This window comes from Rhinolophus ferrumequinum, chromosome 22 (assembly GCF_004115265.2).
Source record: "Rhinolophus ferrumequinum isolate MPI-CBG mRhiFer1 chromosome 22, mRhiFer1_v1.p, whole genome shotgun sequence".
Classification (NCBI taxonomy): Eukaryota; Metazoa; Chordata; class Mammalia; order Chiroptera; family Rhinolophidae; genus Rhinolophus; species Rhinolophus ferrumequinum.
The window spans coordinates 39962139-39983585 of NC_046305.1; the positions used below are offsets into that span (position 1 = coordinate 39962139).

A 21447-nucleotide genomic window follows, 5' to 3' on the forward strand; every position below is an offset into this window, starting at 1 on the left:
CTTAAGGGAAATTTTGTGGCATGTGGACATTATGAAGTGCATTTTAAACCTTCTTATTGCACTTTGTTTCTGCTCCTTTTGGGTGGGGGTTGTAATTTGCGCACTCTTATAAGTGGCCTCAAATCTTTCTGAGATATGGGGGTGGCCAAAATTAAAAATGGGCAATGGAGTTTTTAAAATTTTTCTCATAAAATTACAGAAATGAAATACCCATACAAAAATCAATAATATTGATAAAAAATAAAAATCATGCTAACTGACATCAAATGTGAAAAAGACTGTTCTCCATGCTGAAAAGACTATAATATTTTCCCCCCAAAAGGCTCAGAATTGCTTGATAGAGGCTATGTGATATACAAATAATACAAATATGGTTAGGCCTCAAATGAATGTAATTTGCTGTAAGTTTCTGTCAGATGTTAAAAACAAAATTCTAAATCTCTAGCCATGCTGGCCTCTTCCAACATGCCAGGGAGGCTAAGGGCCTTTCCACTAGTTATTTCTTCTTTCTGGAACATTCTTCCCTAATATATCTGTGGGACCAGCTGTCTTTCCTCCTGAATTCTGCTCAATGTCACCTTCTCTATAGGGTCTGTACTGACCACTCTGTCTCACACTGCAAGTAGCCCTCAATATCCTGCTCTGAATTTTTCTTGTTTCCATATATTTTTCTCTTTCAAACATAGTAGATAACTTATTAATTAGGTGTTTTATTTATGTCCTTTGTCCTCCAACTAGAATGTACAGCCCATGAGTTCAATCTTTTTATATTCCACACTGAATCCCAAGCTCCTAGAATAATGCCCATAGTATGCATTCAATAAATGTGTGATAGAATGAAGAACAGGTAGGTATGTGCATTTTGGACATTTGAAGAAAAATGAAAATGTAAGAGTTTTATAGGATTTTTCATCCTCATCTCACTTATAAGAACTGTTTAGTTTAAAATTATTTTTTAAAATAAATTCCGATAGAACTCTCACCATGGTTTCACATATCTATTTTTGTTCTGTTCTCTTTCAACATCTATCGTTTTACTATAAATCATCGTCTACCTGGCTTCCTCCAGTAGCCTCCTGAACGCTCTCCTTGCTTCTAGTATCTCTGTACTCAAATTCATTATGAACATGATTTCCAGATAAATTTATAAAAAATACCATATTATTCATGGGTCTCCTCTACTCAGAACTCTGTTTCATATTACCTCCTGGATAAATTTCAAAGTCCTCACTGGGGAATTCAGGAAACATTGACTTTTCAAACGTCTGCGCACAGTTTGCTAACATGATGCCTTCTTTCCAAGGACTCTGCTCCCCTCCATCTCCTGGAAATGGCTTGACCTTCCCAGCTCTGCTAAGTGTCTTTGCTCCTGCTCAGCCTCCTGTTCAAATTCCCGCCATTGTTTACCTGTCACTCTGAAAGGTCTTCCTTCCTTCCACCTGTGTCAGAGCAACACTCCCTGATCTTTGAAGACCAATCGTATACACTTTTAGTCAGTTTTTTAAATTTGTAGTTCAGTTTTTAACCTTACACTGTGTGATAGATATTGTTGTAAAATCCTCGAGTAAAATTGAAGTGACTTAAGCATAGAAATAGAAGCATCTACTCCTATACTTCTTTTCCAGAATATTTGCTATAGTGTTAGAAGCAGGATGGATGGTCAAACAAAAACCCCCAAAAAACCTTATTTATTAAATAAGTAAATGAATATATAAATGTAAGAATTTATGATGATATATTAATTGCAGACTGAATATTATAATATGTGAATAAATGATAGTTAATATTTGCAGTGTTTTTTTTAACCAAATATCACATTTATTCTTCACAGCAATCCTGTAAGATACTTATTGTCATTATTTCTGCTTTACAACTGAGGAAATAGAAGCTCAGAAAGATAAAGCTAGTTGCCAAGGCCATGCAACAGTTAAGCAATGTATTAAAGACTTGAATTCTGGTCTTTGAGGATTTGCCAACACATCATACTGCATTTCATAATGACTGAACTTGAATACACAGAAAATACATGCATGCATATAATATATACACATACCAATTTATAGTTTAATTGATAAATGTCTAATCTAAAATGTTTTGGAAGTTCTGACCTTTATAAAAGCCTGACTATAATAATTGACAAGTGCATTTTACATAGATATATTAGCTAGTGCCAGTAAAGAAAGCCCTGTAATCACTGACTGATTTTGAAGAAACTCAACTGGAATAAAATGTTCAAAAGCTTTTAACACCTCATGACTGCATGGTGGGTTTCAGAGAACTGGTGTTTAGAAGTCGAATAATACACTTCCAGGAAAGATTTACGGCAGCTTACAGCTAATACATATGTTCCAGAAACTGGGCCTTAGTGAGCATGGTTACAAATTAATTGTATTGTGTAACAAATGCTTGATTTCTTCCTTTCTTAACAATATGACTTCAAAGTCCTTGGCCTTCATTCTATCTAATCTTACAGGGAATCAAACATATATCCCACTTAATTCTGATAGAAATTTATATATGACTTTTAGATATCAGACATCCTATTCTATCATAAGAATTTGAAGGATACATGTATTTTTGTCTCGGCTGTCATTTAAAGTAATCCCAATCTCAAAGCAATACTCAAAATGCAAAAACTAGAAGCAACCTTAAGCTAGTGATCCTCAAAATTTAATGTGCTTCAGGAAGAATTACCTGTGGAGGCCATTCCAAGGTAGGGAGTCCCTGAATCCCACTTTGAGAACTACTTCCTTAGATTCAACAAACTCCCCTTCCTCATTTTACAGATTAGGTAAATTAAGGCCCAGAGAGGTGAAATGACTTATGCAAATTCACGCAGCAAGAAAATGTCTTGACAAGATCTTGGTCTCTTGGCTCCCACTCCAGTGCTGCTTCAACTTTAGTGTCTCATTGGCTTTTCTGAAAATATTAATTTGAATGATCTAAACAATTAATGGTATCAGAATTTTTGTTGCTTCAATCTGGGATCCTGCTTCTAGGTTAAATGAACTTCATATGTTTAAATGAACTATGACCAGTCAGCTCTCCTTGTCTATGCATCTGTTCTTAATTTGAGGATAATTGCAACATCTTAGTAATATATACACCGGGATGATATACGGTAACTGACAGTCTAGCTCTCTTCTTTTATTGCAAACTCAGCCTTCAGACCAGTGGGGGCAGATACAATTTCAGGGAAGTGACTGAGGAGAGAGGTAGTTTCTTAAGTATTATATTACACGCATATCAAGAAAACTAAGGTTTATAAATGCAGAAGGCAGTTGGGACTATGTGGGAGGGCAGGTGAAACATAAAAACAGATTATTCAATTTTGGCCTCATCACCGATACATATCCTGACTTTTTGGTCATAAGCAGCTAAAGAGTCTGACTAATGGTCCCATCTTCACCAAAAAAGAAAAATATCTGAACTCCACTTTGACTTAGAGAAGTACTGTTCGCTGCAAGCATCACTTTGTTACTGTTTCCTCCCATTCTGCCTAATTATTTCTGAATTTCTTAAATTTTAGCATCTTTTTCTATCTTCTTTTACTTTCTTCCTCCTCCTTTTTGACAAATAGTTATTTTCTAACAGGAGTTTGAAGCACACTGATTTAGAATAGCAAAAATGCAAACCAGGGTGGAATGACTGGGGGCTGGTTCTTTCATCTAAGGTTTAATTGGTGCCTGCAATTACTAATTACACAACTCTCCATTATTCATGTGTGGCTTATTCCTGGTTAAATATTTGAACCTTGGGTTTCTCGGTCACCAGTCTGCTCTGCAGCCACGTTCCCCCACTGTCAGTGCTTACTCAGGGAAATCCAACGAATTTTAATACCATTCTAAGCACAAAACCTCATTAGGAAGGTATATCTCATGCCAAAAGAAGGCATACAATGTATTCCAAAGCTAATATAGAAGTTTTAAAAATTATTTGCTATTTTAGATTACTGTGGGGACAGAGTCCCAGAGAGCAGTTTCCAGGCTCTTGGCCTGACGCGGAAAGGTGCTGGCTCCGTTATTAGATGGCCATCAGCTGTGATCAGATGGCCATCCGCTGTGGCTGGGTGGCTATCAGCTGTTACCAGTTAGCCATTAGCCACTGATATAACTGCCGTGGCTGTGCTAGCAGGCGTGGATTGCAGCTAGCAAGTGGGTTGGTTGGCAGAGAAGCAGAAGGCGGATTGCGCATCATGTGAATCCTGCTTCCTGAGTCTCCAACCCAGCTGCCAGAGAGAATATAGTGGTAGAATTCCATGGCCCCCTTGGTGTTCCTTTTTGGCCTCACCATATCCTGCATTCTTGTGCGGGGAGAGGGAGCTGAGACCCTGCATGACAATTACTCTTTCCTCTTAACACAAATAACATAGAACTGAATGGGCAGTACTTGATCTGATTTGATTGAGACCTAAAGTTGCCATTTTTGTAGGTCAATAATGATACATTATTGGTATGTTCTTATGTGTCAACCTACATAACATAGGATACTTTCTTTTTAAAAATTTTATCTCCTATAGCTCTCAGTTCTTGTTGCAGACTTTCAGGGTCAAAAGCCCGTAAGCATTCACCACAAAGGCCATCTGTATGGGGCTGAGAGCTGCAGTCACACCAAAATATGCCCTATCATTTAGGCCTCCTGACTGTTCCACCTGCTTCCTGGTTGGAAGGCACTTTGCTCCTTTGTCTGCTAGAAGAACACTTACTCATCTTTTGAGGTGTAGGTCATATATCACTTTATCTACCCATCTTTTTCTAGGATCCCCAAGGGGAATTGTACATGGTTTCCTTTGGGGTTCATCTGCTCCCTGTGGGTTTCAATCTCAGTTCCAACAGTAGTATCACATTGTTTATAAGTTTGTCTTCTCTAACAGACTGTAAGCTATAGGAAGGACAGCCTTATTCATCTTGTTATTTCCAATGCAGTCCCCTAGCACATAGGCCATCTGAAAGTCATGTTTGGGAAAGAAGAAAAAGGGAAGGAAGAGGGAAAAAGAAATATTTCCATAATATCATAGACATCTTACAATCTGTATTGTTTTCTCTGCGATGTCATAGTTTGGAGACTATGATAGTTGACAATCAACTTTCTTCCAGGCTTACTGAAGTAGAAAGAGAATTCATAACGCCTCTGATTTCATTCTTTTCCATTACAAATTGAAACAGGATTTAAGAGAATTAGTCATTTTCTGGAGGAGAGGGATGCTTCTTGCCAAAGGAGATGGCAGCCCACAGGGAGGTAAAAGTCACTTGGCAAATATCCGTTTACTCACTAGAAGCCAACCCAGCTTATATCCACTGCCTCGATTCAGCACAGAATCTAAGGGATGGGAGCCATAGCGCTGATGAAAACAGCAGGTGAGGTCATCATTTCAAATAGTAAACATCAAACTAAACCCAGAAGCAGAAGTCAAGAAAAGCAGGGAGAAACATCAGGGTGGCGTAGAAGTCATACCAATGGCACCATGCGATCTTAAATTTCTCTTCTGTGTCTGCTATTTTTCTATTCTTGGAATATCTTTCATCATGGATATTATCGTTGCAGTGGTTCACTGAAGTGTAGCTCAGCCATTAGTACATTCTGCCTTTGGGCCTGATAGAGATCTTTGAAACCCTGTACCATCATCTGAGTTGTGTGCATCTTTGCCCTATCTTGGGTATAAAAGGAGTCTCCAGACTTAACCATTACAAAAATGCACTTTCCCCAGCATGATAGTATATACTCTGACTTGAGAGCTTTGCAGTGCCTCCAGCTTCTAGCACGATCCCTCGCAGGCAGCGTTGGTTCCATCAATATTTATTGAATGGAAGAAAAGAACCATTGGGATGGAATTAATAAAAAGACCTCTAAATTAGGCAAGGAGTGTTAATCTTCCTCCATATATTTTCCTTCTCTGTTTGAAAAGGCTGCTGATTTTGTTGTTGGAGAGGAATTGAAAATACGAAAATTACATTGCAGGAAATCTACACAGCTGTTGATTTTTGAGACTGAATTTTTCCAGCCAACATACTAGATTAATTGTGAGATCTTTTTCCCCCCAAGAAATAAGTTAATGATCTTAGACAAAATAAACACAACAAAATATAAGTTCATAAGCATACTGAGTTTGTCCAGACCATAGCATTAGCCCAACATGCCTCTTTTTGTAGCTCGGCAAAAAGATAAATTATTTAACAGATATTGACTATGCATTCTGAGTTTCAAAAAAAAAAAAAGTTCAGGGTGTCATAATTTTGACAGATTTCACTGGTTGGATAAAAATGTCTAGTGTCATATGCTCTGAAAGCATAAAAATTAAGAAGTAATTTCTTATGCGTGAGCTAGGATAAACAAAGATAAGAAAACTATTCTCGCTTCAACACTTTTAGGGTTGTAAAATCAGAATAATAAAGAGACATGAAGTATTTGACTAAAAAAAGTTATCTTTTAGGTTGACATGCTTTCTCCTTAAAAAACAAACAAACCCCAAACCCACATTTTGTTTTCATATTATTTTAACCAAGCTGCTAATTTTATTATTTCCAAACTATTTTTCACTGTACCATATAGTAGAAAGCACATGGGTGGTAAAGGTCATGTTCCCTCCATCAGTCATTGACTACCAAAGGCTTATACCATCTGCTATTCTTCATGTTCTAGAATCAGTAACACAGTAATTATGGGTATTTTCTTATGCTATACAATATGTCCTTTGGTCTGCTCTCAGTTGTCAGAAGAACTAAATGAGATTGTTGATATACGTACGTATGATACTTAGATAGTTTGGGCTTGTAAATTTAAAGTTTTGAGATAGATGTTTTAGATGTTGGTACATCTACAACAGCGGAAAATGCCAATACAGTCTAGCGATAGAGCCCAGGCCAGATGCTTAGGGCTTGTGAGAGGTTTAAATGTCAAAATATTTAAGCATTAAAAAATCCTGTTAGGGAAGGGCTTCAAAACCTGTCAAAATTACACTCCTAATGGCTCTGTGATAAAATATTTCCCTGAACACAGAGTGGAGGCAAGAAAGAGCTGAAGCTTTTACAACTGCTAGGAAGGATGTTTCTACTGGGACACAAGCAGTAGTTATAAAGGGCATCTATCACATAGTATACAATTGGCCAGATAGAACTTGTCCCTGATTTGGGTATTTCAGACATCTGAGTCTTAGTTTAATAAAATGGGAGTTAGTTTCAGATACCAAGGAGGCTATAACAGAATCCTGGGAATGGACAAAAATTATTCACACCTGTGATGAACATTTATCTATACCTACTTTATGTCAAGTACCTGGCAATATTTATAAGAAGTATCTTTATGGACTAGATATATTTCAAAATGCTATCACTACCCGTTTGGTGTACTGACATTACAAACACTTAAATAACCCTGCCAAATCTCTCAAAAGAAGGTTTTTAAGCAGCTAATAACCTAGAAAAGCGAACAACAGTTAGAGACCTAACAGGATTACAAATAAATGAAAATCTAAGTTGAAGAAGAATGAGCAATGCATATGAAACCAGCCAGAGATCGGAAGCCAGGAAACTAAAAGATCAAGCAATTCTCTAAATGGAGAGAGAGAAAAAAGTATGGAAAGTTTCAATAAAAACAGGAAAGCCATTCTTTCCAAAGACCATCAAACATATAGAGGTGGAGAAAGCAAAGGGTGATGGGAAAAATATGCCCTAAATTATTTTCCTTGATCCCCAGAAAATACCTAAAGTAAATTTCTGATTGTTGTATGTTATATAAACAAATGTGCAAAGGTATATTCTGGAAAGCTGGTTTAATATATAAACGTTCGTTCACAGGTTCTCAGTTTAGGGGAGAATATCAGATCCCAACGTGCTTTCTGGAGAAAAAGCCCTTCCCACCCCACCCCCACTGGTGGGGGCATCAGGATCTGGAGGGGAGGAGGATTTAATGTTGGAAAAGCTCTTCTGGGGATTCTGATTTCCTGCCCAGAGTTTAGCTCCACATGTTTAGTTGGTGATGTACTGATTCTGTGAAAAGATCAGAGGAGATGCTTGGAAGAAAAATTCACCCCTGACTCTCCCACTCCTGGGGTGGGAGAAGCTACTTGACTGGAGAGGGTCCCCATTCACATCAGACTCTTTTGGGACTGCTGTCTGCCTCCCAATCAAAGGAACCTTGGAATAGGGTGTACGGAGGGTATGGTATAGGATGAAGGGAACAGGGGTTAGTTCCAAGATTTTGGCAGATGAAAGGGAACATTTCTCCAGGTCAGGCATCAATATCACAAAGACTTTGGTGTGTCCCAGAAGGGAATTTTCTAATCTCTGCATGGATTTCTTTACTTTTTACTGGAAAAGTACCTAAAAAGATCAGATAAAGCTGAGAATGAAAACTCAGAAGGGGGTTTCTTAACTTGACAGAAAAAGGCAGGAGGGAAAGGTCAGGCTGAGAGCTGTCTGTGTTTCAGTGTTCTGGCCAGGAGCCAATGAGAAGTGAGATGGACACTGCCAGTGTTGATTTTCCAGTCCTGCTGGCTCACCAGAAGGGATGAGGCTCTAGAGGGCTGTAGGGTAGGGGTGGGGGCTTAGATGGTGAGCGATATCTCCATATAATCAGTATATTTCAAGGAGGAGGATGGATGGAGACTGGTTGAAGAGCCAGGAAGGGCAACTGTCAAAGAACCCTTTCTAGGAGTTTCACCCCTGCAAGTAACTCCTTATGTAATGTCAATACTTAAGCACAGAGGTGGGGAAGAGGGAAACAGGGAAACTCCAGATTCCTGCAGTGGAGGGAGTCAGGGGAGGAAGGGTTCACTGTAGCCTCTCAGGTGTTGGAGGGTCTGGGTTCCTGGAATCTCTGCCTCCATCCTGGCTACTCAGGGCCCAGGAAGGTCTGATTATAGGCTCAGTTCAAAGACCTGCCTCCCTATGCATATCCTTCTGTTACCACCACCCCCAATCATGGCAGAAAAATGCCCCCTCTGCTCTTAGCTCTTGTGCCTTTTTTGTGAGGCAGTATGACTGACGGACAAAGTGTTCACGATTGCCCATTTCTAACCCTCTGCTTTGCCTTGTCTACACTTGAGTCAGGCTTCTCTCATCTCCACTGGATCCTGAACTGTGAGCTTGCCCCACATCTAAGGAAGCACTAAAATGCAGAACGTGCTTCCTTGTTAGCTTATTCACCAAATCCTCGGATCACAGAGACCCATGTCTTGTCAAACCAAATGCCTTGGTTCTCTCCCTCTCATCCGCCCAACTTTTCCTTACTGCTCAGTCCCCTTACCTTATAAAAGCCGATTTCTATTTGGTTTTGAGATGCTTACAGAGGCCTGAGATCAAAGTGTTCTCCCTATTCAAATAGCCTTTCTTTCTAATTAAAGTCTCTAAGTGTTGATTTTTTTTGTTTTCTATATTTTTATTTTTGTTTTTTTTTTATTTTTTGTTTGTTTGTTTAAGTCAGTGTGTAGCTAAGAGTGATTCCAGGTAAGTCTGAGCCCCCACTGGTGGGGAATGAAGTCCTGGGGGCATTTGTCTGTCTCTTGGGAAAAGGCAAGGAGGCCTAAACCGCACAGTTCTCTCTTAAACTTCAACTTTTTCTAAAGGAGAAAGAATTTCTAAATAAGGAGGTTCTAGGTTTGCGCTGTAGGGGCCGCTGGCTGGGCAAGGGAATTGTTGGTTGAAAAACAGTTGCCATCCCTGCTAGGGGCGAGGGGTGTGCTTAGGCACTGTTTGGGGGAGGAGAACGAGGAGTGAGGGATGGGATGGGCGGGGGCATAAGTGGAAGGCACGCGAAGAATCACTGAGCCGCGGGGCGGAGGAGGTGAAGCGTGGTCTTAGCCTCAGGGCCCAGAGGTCGTGGAGCAGCGGCGGCAGCGGCTGGAGCAGGAGCAGCAACAGTGAGCCGGACGGAGTTAGGACCGCTCGGAGCGCTCAGGTCTCGAGGTAGTATAAGGTTTGCAATCCTCTCACTTGCTGCCAGTTGCAGAAGAAGATCTGCTTTTAAGTGAAACGTACATGCCACCCCTCCGAGGGCTGCGGCTTCCCCGGGCTCGCGTCTTTCACTCTCGCTTCTCCAGCCCTGGCGCGCACTCTTTCATTTGCACGCGCCCCTAAGTTTGCCCAGAGCTCGCTGTCCGCTCCGAGCAGGGTCCGGCCGGGCGCCGCGGGCGGGGGCGGGGAGCCGAGGAACCGCAATCCAGAAGCATCGTGGGCCATGTATATTTCATCAAATGGACTTTGGGTGCGTCGCGTCTCGCAGCCATCTCCGCTATGTGCAGTGACATTTCTGACTTGAGTGGAGGAATGCGCGAAGGAAGCCCGGGCGAAATTGGTTCTAGTGGATCTTCTTGGCGCCAATGCTAATTGTCCTGATTTATGTCCCTTCTGACTAAGCTCAACGTCTTCATCTAAAATAAAATGAAAGCTGTGCCAAGCGGGGTAGAACCGCCGGGCCGCTGGTTCTGATCCCCGGGAATCAGGAAATCGTCCTGCAGCTTAACAAATTAAAAAGAGAGAGAGAGAGAGAAAGAGAGAGAGACAAAATAGAAATAGAAAAAAAAATCCCTCCGTAAAAGTTTAAGGCGAGAAGTGGCAAGGCAGTGGCGCGACGAGGCGCGGAGGAGAGCCGGCAAGCGGGAGACTGGGCTGGCCAGACCTCCCGAAGGCTGCGATTTCGTTATTAGTATCACTAGATTTTTGGAGGGAGAGGCACCTTTCTCATCCTCGCTTCCTCTCCGCCCACCCTGTTCCCTCCCCCTCATCTACCTGTCAAAGTCACTGATCTTTTGCATTTCGGAAGAGGAAGTCAACGGGAAGGAATTTCCCCTCTCCGCGAGGGCTTCGACAGAGGGCAACGCGCAGGAGCCCCCCTGGCCCCCCCGGATCCCAAGGCGAAGGTAATTAAGCGGCGGGGAGTGGCGGGCTAGCGCGGGGCTCTGGGCGCGCGGAGTCCTCTCCCGCAGCGGGCCGGGCGCTAGCCTCACTCCCGGGCTGCGGTGGCGGCGGTAGCGACCTGGTCTACACCCCGCCCCTCCCGTTCCGCCCGCGCCCCCAGGAGGCTCGGCGGGAGTCGAGGCGGCCCACCGGCTCTGCCGCGGCGGCCGCCGCCCGAGGTGCACCAGGCTGGGCAGGGCCGCCGCCCCGCGCCGTCGGCTCCGCTCCCGGGGGCGCCAGGGCCCACGGGCCCCACGGTAAGTGACGCTGGCGTCCCCCCCCCCATCAGCCCGTCTCCCCGCTGGCTGCCCCCTCCCTCCGACCCCCCAGTGTCAGCCACTGGCAGGAGGGAAGGCGCCGGGTGGGCGAGGAAGTTTGCGAAGCGCGGGGAGGAGGCAGCGCGCGGAGCCCCTGCCGGTACACACCCCCGCGCACTCTCACCCCCACACTCCAGGCTCCCCGGGTGTGCGCCCGGAGCAGGTGACGCGACTGTGTGTTGTAGCCACAGCTTGGGCTGTGCCTCCACCGACAGACAGACGGACCGGCATACAGCAAGCTCTCCCTCACACATACCTGCCCACACATCACGCACTGGAGGGTCCTTTTTTTTTTTCTTCCCCCTTTCTTTCGCCAATTGTCTTTGCTTTGGGGGAAAAACTTGCCTTCTTGACGGCCCGATGGAGCTGGTTGGTCCCACTGACAGCTTTTGAAGTTCCTTTCATTTAATCTCTTTTATTGGTGCAAGATTAAAGCCTTACTATCCCATGATGTGCAGCTGGGGAGAAGGGAAAATTGAAAGAGGGAAAGACTTGGTGTAGGAATGCTGTTTGAAACATTTTCTCAGGTTCTTTACCGGCATTGCATTAATCAGTTGATGGATTTAGCTAGGGACACTGAATTGCTCTCCCGTGAGGATTTGTGGATATCTATATATAATACAAATAATACTGAATATTATTGGGCTCAAAATAGCCAATTAAGTGATTCATACACTGGAAAACTTAGATAAAAAAAGAAACTGCGCCCTCTGCTGTTTATTTTAGTTACCTCACCTGGGAACCTTTTTTTTTTTTTTTCTTTTTCCTGAAATTCACTTAGGAGGTTGTCATTTTACAGAGCAAGGGAGGAAAATTCCTAGCGGGGATTTTAAAGCAACTTTATTTGGAAAAGTCATAGGTTGCGTCCCATCGTCGCATCAGGTATAGATTTCCAGAGAGTAGAGGCTTTTGTTCCCTATCCTCTTACCCATTCTCTTTACCCAGGGAAAGGTAATGGAGCCACTCATTACCGTTACAATTTGTCAGTCTTTGGGATGGAAAATTTTGAGTAAGATTCAAAATTCTGCTAAACATATGGTGTATCTGGCAGTAGCTTTGCTCTAGAAATAAGGCCCTATTTTATGACTGAAAATGCTGTTTTCTTATCTTACAGAAATAATAAAAAAAAACAAAAACAGAAAGATCTTCCAAAAAATCATTTATTCAAATATACTTAATGGTTAAGCTGGTTAGAAAAAGTTTTCCAGAGAGTCTCTTTTTCGGAGAAGCGGCAAGGTTTTTCTGATTTGTCTACCCTTGAGGTGCATCTCTAACCAGTGGGGAATTAGCAATCGTAGGTTTCATTAGGTATTTTGAACTTTGTCACTTTGAAAGGCTGATGCGCCCCACTCCTTTCTCTTTGGCAAAGAAGAAGCAGCTCCATAAACTATCCAAGAGTCTTTTGGAAGATAAACAATCTTCAGTTTTTCATTAAGACAAAACTTGAATCTTTGCCTGTGGATCAGCACACAAAGTAAAAAATGCATGAAGTGTTTCACACGTAATGTTACTCCAGCTTCCATACATAAGGGGTATATTTCTTCTTTTCTGGATATCATGAAATGAGATCTATTTCACCACTCAAGACCAACATGAGGGCATTCAGAATTCCATATATTTGTCTATTAATCTAGGGATACTTCCTGTCGTGACATTGAAGAGGGATAATCAAAATTTTGTAAGGCAAACATTTTATTTTATTTGCACAGAAAGCCGTTTTTCCTATTGAGATTTTTGTTTTGTCAGCTTTCACTGTGCATGTGCATTACAATAATGCAGGTTAGGTTTTTTTAGGAGGAGGCTAATGTACTTTTCAATTTCCTTTTATATATTTAATTGGAGCAAATACCTGTCTTTAATACCTGGAAAAAAATCAGGTAATATGCTTTAAAAAATTAAACCATTGCACATTTAGTTCATATGTTTTCTAAGTGTAAAGATTTTGAGACTGAGTTTTAGAGTTACAAAAGCACCAAGTCGCTTGGCAAGAAATAAAATTTCATATAACTCAGAAAATCAATTATATGTTCACAGAAAAGTATTTGTGAGTGTGAATCATATTGTAGGTCAGTAAGAGATTTAGCATATTTGAAAAAAATAATTTTATCTTTGGAATCCAGAGTTTTGTTTTAAAACTTCCAGTGGGTGTAGATTTTCTCAAATATGTATTTGAATACATGGATCTCTGAACTTCCCTCCAAGAGAAGGAAAGATTTGTTGTTCTGTGGTAATGAATCACCAGGTTTTCTTTAGGCTTAAGTGATTCTGAAATAATTTTACTATTATCCCATCTTCAAACAACCTGCAAAATACATGCTAATTTCTCTAATCATTCTTCTCTCGAAAACAGAGATCTTTCAGATACTAAGGCGAGCTATTTGGTTTTATTAAGAATCTCATGATAGGCAGTTACTCATAATACCCAATCAAGCATAAGTAAAAAATACCAGTCGTGTTCAGTACATGTTTAATTCCTTATATTTTGAAGGACAGTTAACAAAAGGATAGAAGCAAATGTTTCCCATTAAGATGAATAGAAAATGCTTTCTTCACAACCAATAAATAAATGCAAAGATCATTCAAGATATGTTAACTATCTCATCTAGTCAATTTCATGATGGCAGTTTTGGAAGCTGCTAATTTTGATAGGTTATGGAATTTATATATTTCCTTATCTCTATATTTTTCACTCAATGGAATATGATTATAGTTCTTTTGTCCCTTCCCATTCAGAAACATGCATATTTATATAATTCTTAATGTTTATGAGGAATGAGTCAATAGCTGTCTATTTCAGGTGGCCCTGAAGAGCTGAGTATTGACGGAATAAATAGCCTACTACCACCACTTCCACCTCCTAGTGAGATTATGTAATAAAACAAATGCTGAAAGCCAGCTAGAGTTAGTGGATTTGCTGTCAATATTTTCCTCTCAGTTGATGAAATTGGCAGTTGTTTTTGGAATATAATTGTCTATAATTTTGATCATTATTACTTCCTTGTAGGATTTTGAGAGTCTTCTTTTCTGGCGGAAGAAAGGGCCCGTGAAATACTTTTTGCAAAGTTAACCCAAGGTGGAAGGGAATTAGCTACAGAATCCTGGAGAAAAGATATGTTCCATGGATGCAAAGTCATTTTATAGCCCATTTCAGTCCAGATCAATAACATCCATCAATGTGAGGGCCTGACATAATTTTATATTTTTGCATTGGCTCTGCAAATTTATACACTAGACAGAGGTCTGTGGAGTCCTCATAGCATATGAATGGGTATTTTTATCCAAGAGGACTTCTCAGTACTTTAGTGCACAGGTAGAGATGATGGCATTATTTAATTAGTGGTGAGGTCCCAGATTTCCAAGGTAAAGTACTAGAACTGGGGCTTTCTATAGCTCTTCTGGAACTGCTCTTTTGGTGATGCAAACACCTGAGACAAATTCAAAGCCCACATTACTTGGCAATGAGTTCCGTTATGGGCCAGCAGGGATTAGTTTAGTTATGTTAAATCCCCAAATATGTCATTGACTGTCCTTCTCATAATTGGTTTGCCTAGCTATTTGCTGTGATGGCCTAGCTTTTAAGAAGCTATTGATGATTTTAACCTGGGTGAAAGCATACCCAGATGGGAACTGGTGCCATTAGGTGATAGAGGTTAAGGGGTAAATAATATTCTATTTTTACGACTATTACATTTCATTCTCTTTGAAAACTCCATAAATATACTTTAATGGAAAATTCCTGATTTTGACAGAGGCTACTTTTCCATTGTGTGGCATAGAAGTTCATAGATTTAATTTCTTATTAATTTTCTATGAAGAGGCTTCCCTTTGAAATGTACATGGCATTGAAAAGTAAGGAAACCCTGATATGAAAAATACAGACTAGGTGACAAATGCTACGAACATAAAAATGAGAACGAAATCAAATAATTATGTTAAAGAGCGCTTAGTGACCCCATGCTCCTGATCTGTAATATGCTGTGGTCAATATCTTTTTCTATGTGAATGGAAACTCATTAAACGTAAATTCTGCAGACTAACTGAGCCATGCCATATTAGTGCTTGCCAAAGCTTGGCATTTTTAATACATTAATAATACGTCTGTAATGTAATGGAAAACTATTAATCACAACTGGTTATGTGCCAGAAATGTAAGCTATAATTGGCTGCTTCTTGTCAAGAATGTCTGTCGCACAGTCCTGCAACTGCCTAATATTCAAATATCTTGCACTCCTCTGCATTTTTCCTTGTCAGTTCCCTAAATTCGATCATGGTGTAGTCCATAATTCTGTGTAATGACCATCATTATAATTCTGGTATACTTTAATGAGAATTCGTGGCAGTGGGATAGCTGTTGTGTCAGGAAATAGTAACAGGTTCACATATGTTTCCTTAGTGTCCAAATTTTTCATGTACCTACATATATATATATGGTCACTTTTTATTTTGTGGTTGCAGGAAGGCCAAAAGTGGATAAAGACAGTGACCAAGAATAAATAGATTAGGTGGATAAACATTTATTGGTTAAAAAAAATGTGAAGATTAATCTCAGGGAGAATTCCAATATATACTGAAAGTCATATTTTTAAAATAATATTAACTTACAGTCTTACTCAGAGTCACTACAGTCCATTCCAGGTCTTCAAGAGTATATCATTTTGATAAATAAATTGCTATGTATTTGGAACTAAGAATTGACGTTAATAATTTCTGGTCTAGTAAATTTTACACTGCTTCAGTTGTAATGCCCAGCTCTCCAACCCCACCCCCAATGCAAGTGTTTGTTAAAATAAAGTAGTAAAATAAAGCAGTAAACACCATTGAAACATGCATCTAGAAAATGTAAATTTGTATTATTTTAACACCTTTTCACATTATTAATTGTCAAACTGGTGAAAGCTTCTGAAACTGTCAACTTACAATTAACTAATGAATTTGAAAAAAACAGAAGCCTGTGGTACCCACAACATATGCTTCTCTGCGACTTGTTTCTTTTTATCTTAAGATTTCAAAATGTGCTCAACACAGTATGGACTTTACGTTACAAGGAAGAGGCAGATTCAAATCTGTAGTTTATACATGTTTAGACAAACTGCTAATTATTGCTTCATAGGAACTCAAATATTCAACACTTTTCCTAATAGAAAATACCACAAATTGCAGCTGTATGATAACATTTTATGAATCGAATATAATGAAAATTGCACTTGCATCCATAAAGCAATTATTATAAATTACTTTGCTATGGAAACACAATTCAACCATCTGTTGGCATTTCATAGTTTCCGTAGCTTGGTTAATTTTAAGATGGTGCATTATTTAAATATAGTGAATTCCTTTTATAAGATTGTTTGAAGATAGTGAACTTCCATATTTAAAGTGCTTCATGTGAAAAATAACAGTATTTTCTAAAACTGTAGGCTTTTTGTCCTTTTTTCAATTGTTTAAAAAAAAAATCACTCATTGAGACTATGACAAAACGAACCAACTAATTAAACCAATGCACTGTTTTAAACCTGGAATCTAAATTTTACCACTTGTTTAGATTTGCACAGTGATCTCTAAAGAGAAAAGTTGCCAGTTAAACTCACCAATGACTGGTACCCATAGTTATATAGGCTGCATTATCAGTTAACCAAAAGCACTTTCAAACAGTAATTTTTATTTTCTCTTAGAATTAGTGCCATATTATTCTGCTTCATGGCCTGTTAACTCACCCTCAGCTATTTTTATATGTGCATTTTAAATTGTGCATTTTACTACAGAGCTTTTAGTTTTAGAGCAGCGTATAATATTCGCCTTTGGGACAAATTTTCTTCTTCTGTTACTGCAAATGCAGATGTAATGGCTATAAAAAGATGTAAGAGAATAGAAAATTCTTAATGAAAGAAAAATATGCTCCTTTGGTTTTATTTTGAATAATTTTTTCAGAGAGCCAAATTATCTTTATTACTAAACACAACTAAACAAAAGATGCTAAATTTGTCCAATATAATGAGCAACTCCAAAAGGACAGGCTCGTTGCTAACAAAGCCAGTTTTCAGTCCTGCTGACAAAAGCTAAGAAATGTATAAGGAATTTGGAGATTTTTAGGGTCTCTTTGCCAAGAGACAAAAGGCATACAAGTAGTTGTCACTCTTTGTCATTGTTATAAAAGTGCTCATTTCCCCCATTGTTCTCCTGGAAGAGTTTGTAGCACTGCGATATTTGAGAAATGTTTAAGTCTAGCTGCTTGCTCTCAGTTTTGTCAAGATGGAAATACAATTTTTGAAGCGACAACCTGTAACTCACCTGAAATACACACATCTGTCTTTGTTACATGGAAGAGTTAAATCCTTCATATTGAAATTCTCCCCAATGTGAATGCTTTCTGTGGTGTGCTCATTTGAGCAAAGCAGCTAAGTAAAGGTTATCTGTAATACACCAATTTGCTTTCTATCGCATCTAACCTCCCCAATGTCACCCTATCATGCATTTTGTAATGCATTGATTCTAGGACAATAATTCTTATTCATGTTGTTTCTAAAAGGGTGTTGGTGCCGGAAGAAAAGAATGATTGATGGGAAACAGACACCGGGCTAGAGACACTCATCCTTTTGCTTTGGATGCTGACATCTCAGTGCGTCTGAGCAGCCCTTGTGAGCCGTGAGCATCGGGGATCTCCCAGCCTTGTCGGATGTACAAGAGATCCACCACTTTCAGCGATTGGACATCTTTTACAAAAACCAAACTTGACCCAAGCCTAATATGTTCTAGGACAATGGAAAACCTGCAAGTTGCTGTTGATGCCTAACGCACAAGTATGTTAGCCTTTCACCAAAGTCCTCAGTATCCCTGAACACACACAATATCTCAACCCTTCACTTTTAGTGTGTTTTGGAATCTACTTTGAGGTCTCATCTTTTTTTTTTTTTTTTAAATATACAGACCTACCTACTTAAAGATATATATGTATATGTAAAATAGACGTAGACCACAGATAAGCAAACCCTGCTTTAGTTACCACGAAGACTGCCAAGAATTTAGAGATGTATTTGTCCAGATTCTTGTCAATTCACGCCCTTTGGGTTACAGTGTCCTCAGTGATGCAGCCCTACCCTCTGGTGTGGGGACATTATGACGTGTGTAAGACTCAGATTTACACAGAAGAGGGGAAAGTTTGGGATTACATGGCCTGTCAGCCGGAATCCACGGACATGACAAAATACCTGAAAGTGAAGCTGGATCCTCCAGACATTACCTGTGGAGACCCTCCTGAGACATTCTGTGCAATGGTGAGGCAACCCTTTTGAATGGAATATTTGATATTAAGTGGGGGCATGCTGAATATGCATACAAATGCAGTGAGAGGGTAAAGGCTCAACTCAAGCAATGAGCTGAGTCTGCAGGTGGGAAATTTGTGCCAGCAGGCTAGCTTCATTCTCAGTGGAGGCTAGTACCACCTGGAATTACAGTCGCACAGTATGATTGATGCTCTGGAACTTACCTTCTGCTTTCCATAGGTTTCACTGAGACGAGCTCACTGTATATAAATTATGAAAGAAAACGTCCAACTGAAAGTTAAATTTCAGATTGGACATGGGGAATATGATTAGGCCATATGTGGTGTGGTAAGGATAGAAACCATGGGTAAACCAACTTTAAAACCACAAAGGTTTCTTCATGTGTATATTTAAGGCCAGTCCAAAGTTTCATAATTCAAGGCTAGAGTGGATTTCATGGTTTTCCTCATTGGGAAACTGCTGTGATTTGAAAATCTTTGGTTAGAGTGGGGCTAATGCTTCATGAGAAGCTTTTCCAGAAGAGTCTTATTTGTCAGCTCATGCAGCCCCTTATTTTCAAGTGCTGCGGTTTTCTATGGGTATTTTAAAGATGAATGTTGGAATGTTGAAAACATATTTGCTGAAAGGTAACATTTTCAGTAATGATCTATAAGGTATTAGCATTAGAGTTTGGTGATTAAAATGATATAAATCAATGTGCTAGAGAATTCAGATAGCGTGTCCTCTAGGTTTATGTCTTTTTTTTTTTTTTTAATATATAGGTGGTCTTCATTTGATACAGGATCTGTGATCCTATTTCTCTCACATAACAGATATAATCGTTTGGCAGATTTTAATAGGATTCTTACCTGACTTTATTATCTTGAACCTGGCCTGGCATTTTCAGGGTAGTGAAACTATTAATCAAAGTAGCATCTGTTCACAGTCCCCAGTGATTTAAATTAGCATAAGATCATCCTGGACCTAGCACTGTAGAAAAGGTTTTATAACAGGAAACAATTTTGAGCAATAAAGAGTGTTTTCACCTAAAAGCTAAGGGCTTGCCATTTTTCAGAAGTGCCTTTGGGGACTGGTTTGAATTATAGTCTAAACCTGATTTTGTGAAGAGTGGGAAAAAGAGCTTGGCTATTAGGTGTCACTATGACTAAAGTGCCCTGAAAGACTAAATATTTCAAAGAGAGGACCGGTCTCTCTGGGAAGCAGGTATGTGCTTTACCAAGAAGTTGCACTTTCGAAACCAGAGACTTCTAAAAGAGGAGTTTATTCAAACACATTAGCAAAATGCAATCAATCTGTAAAAGAACGGGGATATTTGTTGACTTTAGATCAGGCCTTTAATAATCTCTCAGAAAAGGTCAAATTTAAGATCTCCTTGCAAATCTGGGGGGAAATGGCTGTGCGGGTGATACGTTGTTCCACTCCGTGCCGCAGAGGATTCTGGGCCAGCTCTTTATGTTACGAAGAACACTCTAGCTCTGTATGTTGGCTCATGTGCACTTGGAGTAATATGCCACTCCTGGACTTGTTTAATGATTTAGAGATCTAAGTAAAATAGCAAATGTCCTCGTTCCGAGAGCTGTTTCCACTTGCACAGGTCCTTCTTGATGTGTTTGACATGTGATTTGAATGTGCAGCTTCCCTGAGCTCAGCCTCCTGCAAGAGAAGGCTTGCTCAGCGCTGTTCCTCTCCCTCACGTTGAAGGGTTTACTTGGTGTCTTTAGCATGCCCCTTCCTCCCATCATGAGGGGGAAAGGGTACATTGGACACCGCCTGCCTGCCTTTCACAGCCAGGTGGTCAAAGGTCCTTAAACAAGCCAGTTCCTACCAGTCCACTGGCTAAGTGATGTTAGAGACCAAAAAACAAAAAAAAAAGAAGAATTAAGATGGTATCCCTCAGCTTTCTCCAGTGCAGTCCATATGCATACTTTATATGCCTGCACAAATCTCCACAGGACGGTCTTTTTAAAAGGCTACGTCTTTTTAAAAGGCTACTATGATAGAGATCTTTGGAAGCCATGGTGGGCTTCAGATTGTCCTTAAGCAGAATTGTTTTCCAAGGGAGAGTGTAAGATTTGGGAGATATTATCCATCAATGCTTAGTTTGGCCTCCTTAATATGCATACAATTGGCATAACAGATTTACTAACCCATCCTGTAAATGCATACTTTGGGACCATATGTATGCATGTTATATACCGAGTCAATGATATGGCCTAATGCAGCAGCACTTCCCCTCTGCCGTTTTGGATTTCCCATAAAACTCTGGTGGAAGGGTTCCTGACACAAGGCTGTAAAGCCGTCTCGGGATGCTGTCATATCAGACCTGTTTAGGTGCTCCTTAGCCCAAGGTCTAATAGGAATCCATAAAGTCATTTGTGTTCTGACTCTCACATTCTCCCCTCCTTGACACATGCAGCCATACCTCTCCCTCAGAGTCATTATGGCCTATTACATCAGGGAGCAGCCTCCTGAGCCCTTATATGTAAATGTTTGCTGCCAAATGGTTTCAGTCGTCAGCTGCTCACCAGTGGCACCCTTATTAGCTGGCACTAGAGCAATTCTGAGCACCCAGGGGATATTTAGTCAGAGAAATACCCTATAATGCCCATGGCCGATTTATTTTATATAAAGTTGAAGTTCATTGGCAATGCATTAAGAGTCTGTGTTGCTGCGTTTTGCATTTGCTCCATCACTGTAGGCCAGTGACCATCCATGAATACTGCATTTACTTTAGAGGGAAATTTTCAGAGAAAAAGGGCCATATGCTTCCATTTAACAATAGATCTCTGCTTGTTAACCTGGATGACCTACTTAATAACTCATGTTTGGTGATTTTAAATTGTTGTGTGCTAATCCCAGCATTTTAACCATTCGTTTTATGGGAAAATTCTGCCATTTCTACGTAAGATAGTGGAATAAGGGGATTTATATAGAGAGATATCCATATATATGTATGAA

General features: G+C 40.1%; 1 protein-coding gene across 8 annotated transcripts in view; it reads left to right on the forward strand.

Moving 5' to 3' along the window:
• The first annotated feature begins 9660 nt into the window (after positions 1–9660).
• Positions 9661–21447, forward strand: part of NTNG1 (netrin G1) — a 291411-nt gene continuing 279624 nt past the window's right edge. For 3 of the 8 annotated variants that reach the window (XM_033093316.1, XM_033093317.1, XM_033093315.1), the window contains exon 1: positions 17873–18480. In XM_033093316.1, coding sequence (XP_032949207.1) covers positions 18235–18480 — 246 coding nt within the window. In that variant the 5' untranslated portion in view covers positions 17873–18234. Of the gene's footprint in view, positions 10856–11033; positions 11150–17735; positions 18481–21447 lie in introns of those variants that run through there. The other 5 variants (XM_033093310.1, XM_033093312.1, XM_033093313.1 and 2 more) reach the window with 5 other exon arrangements.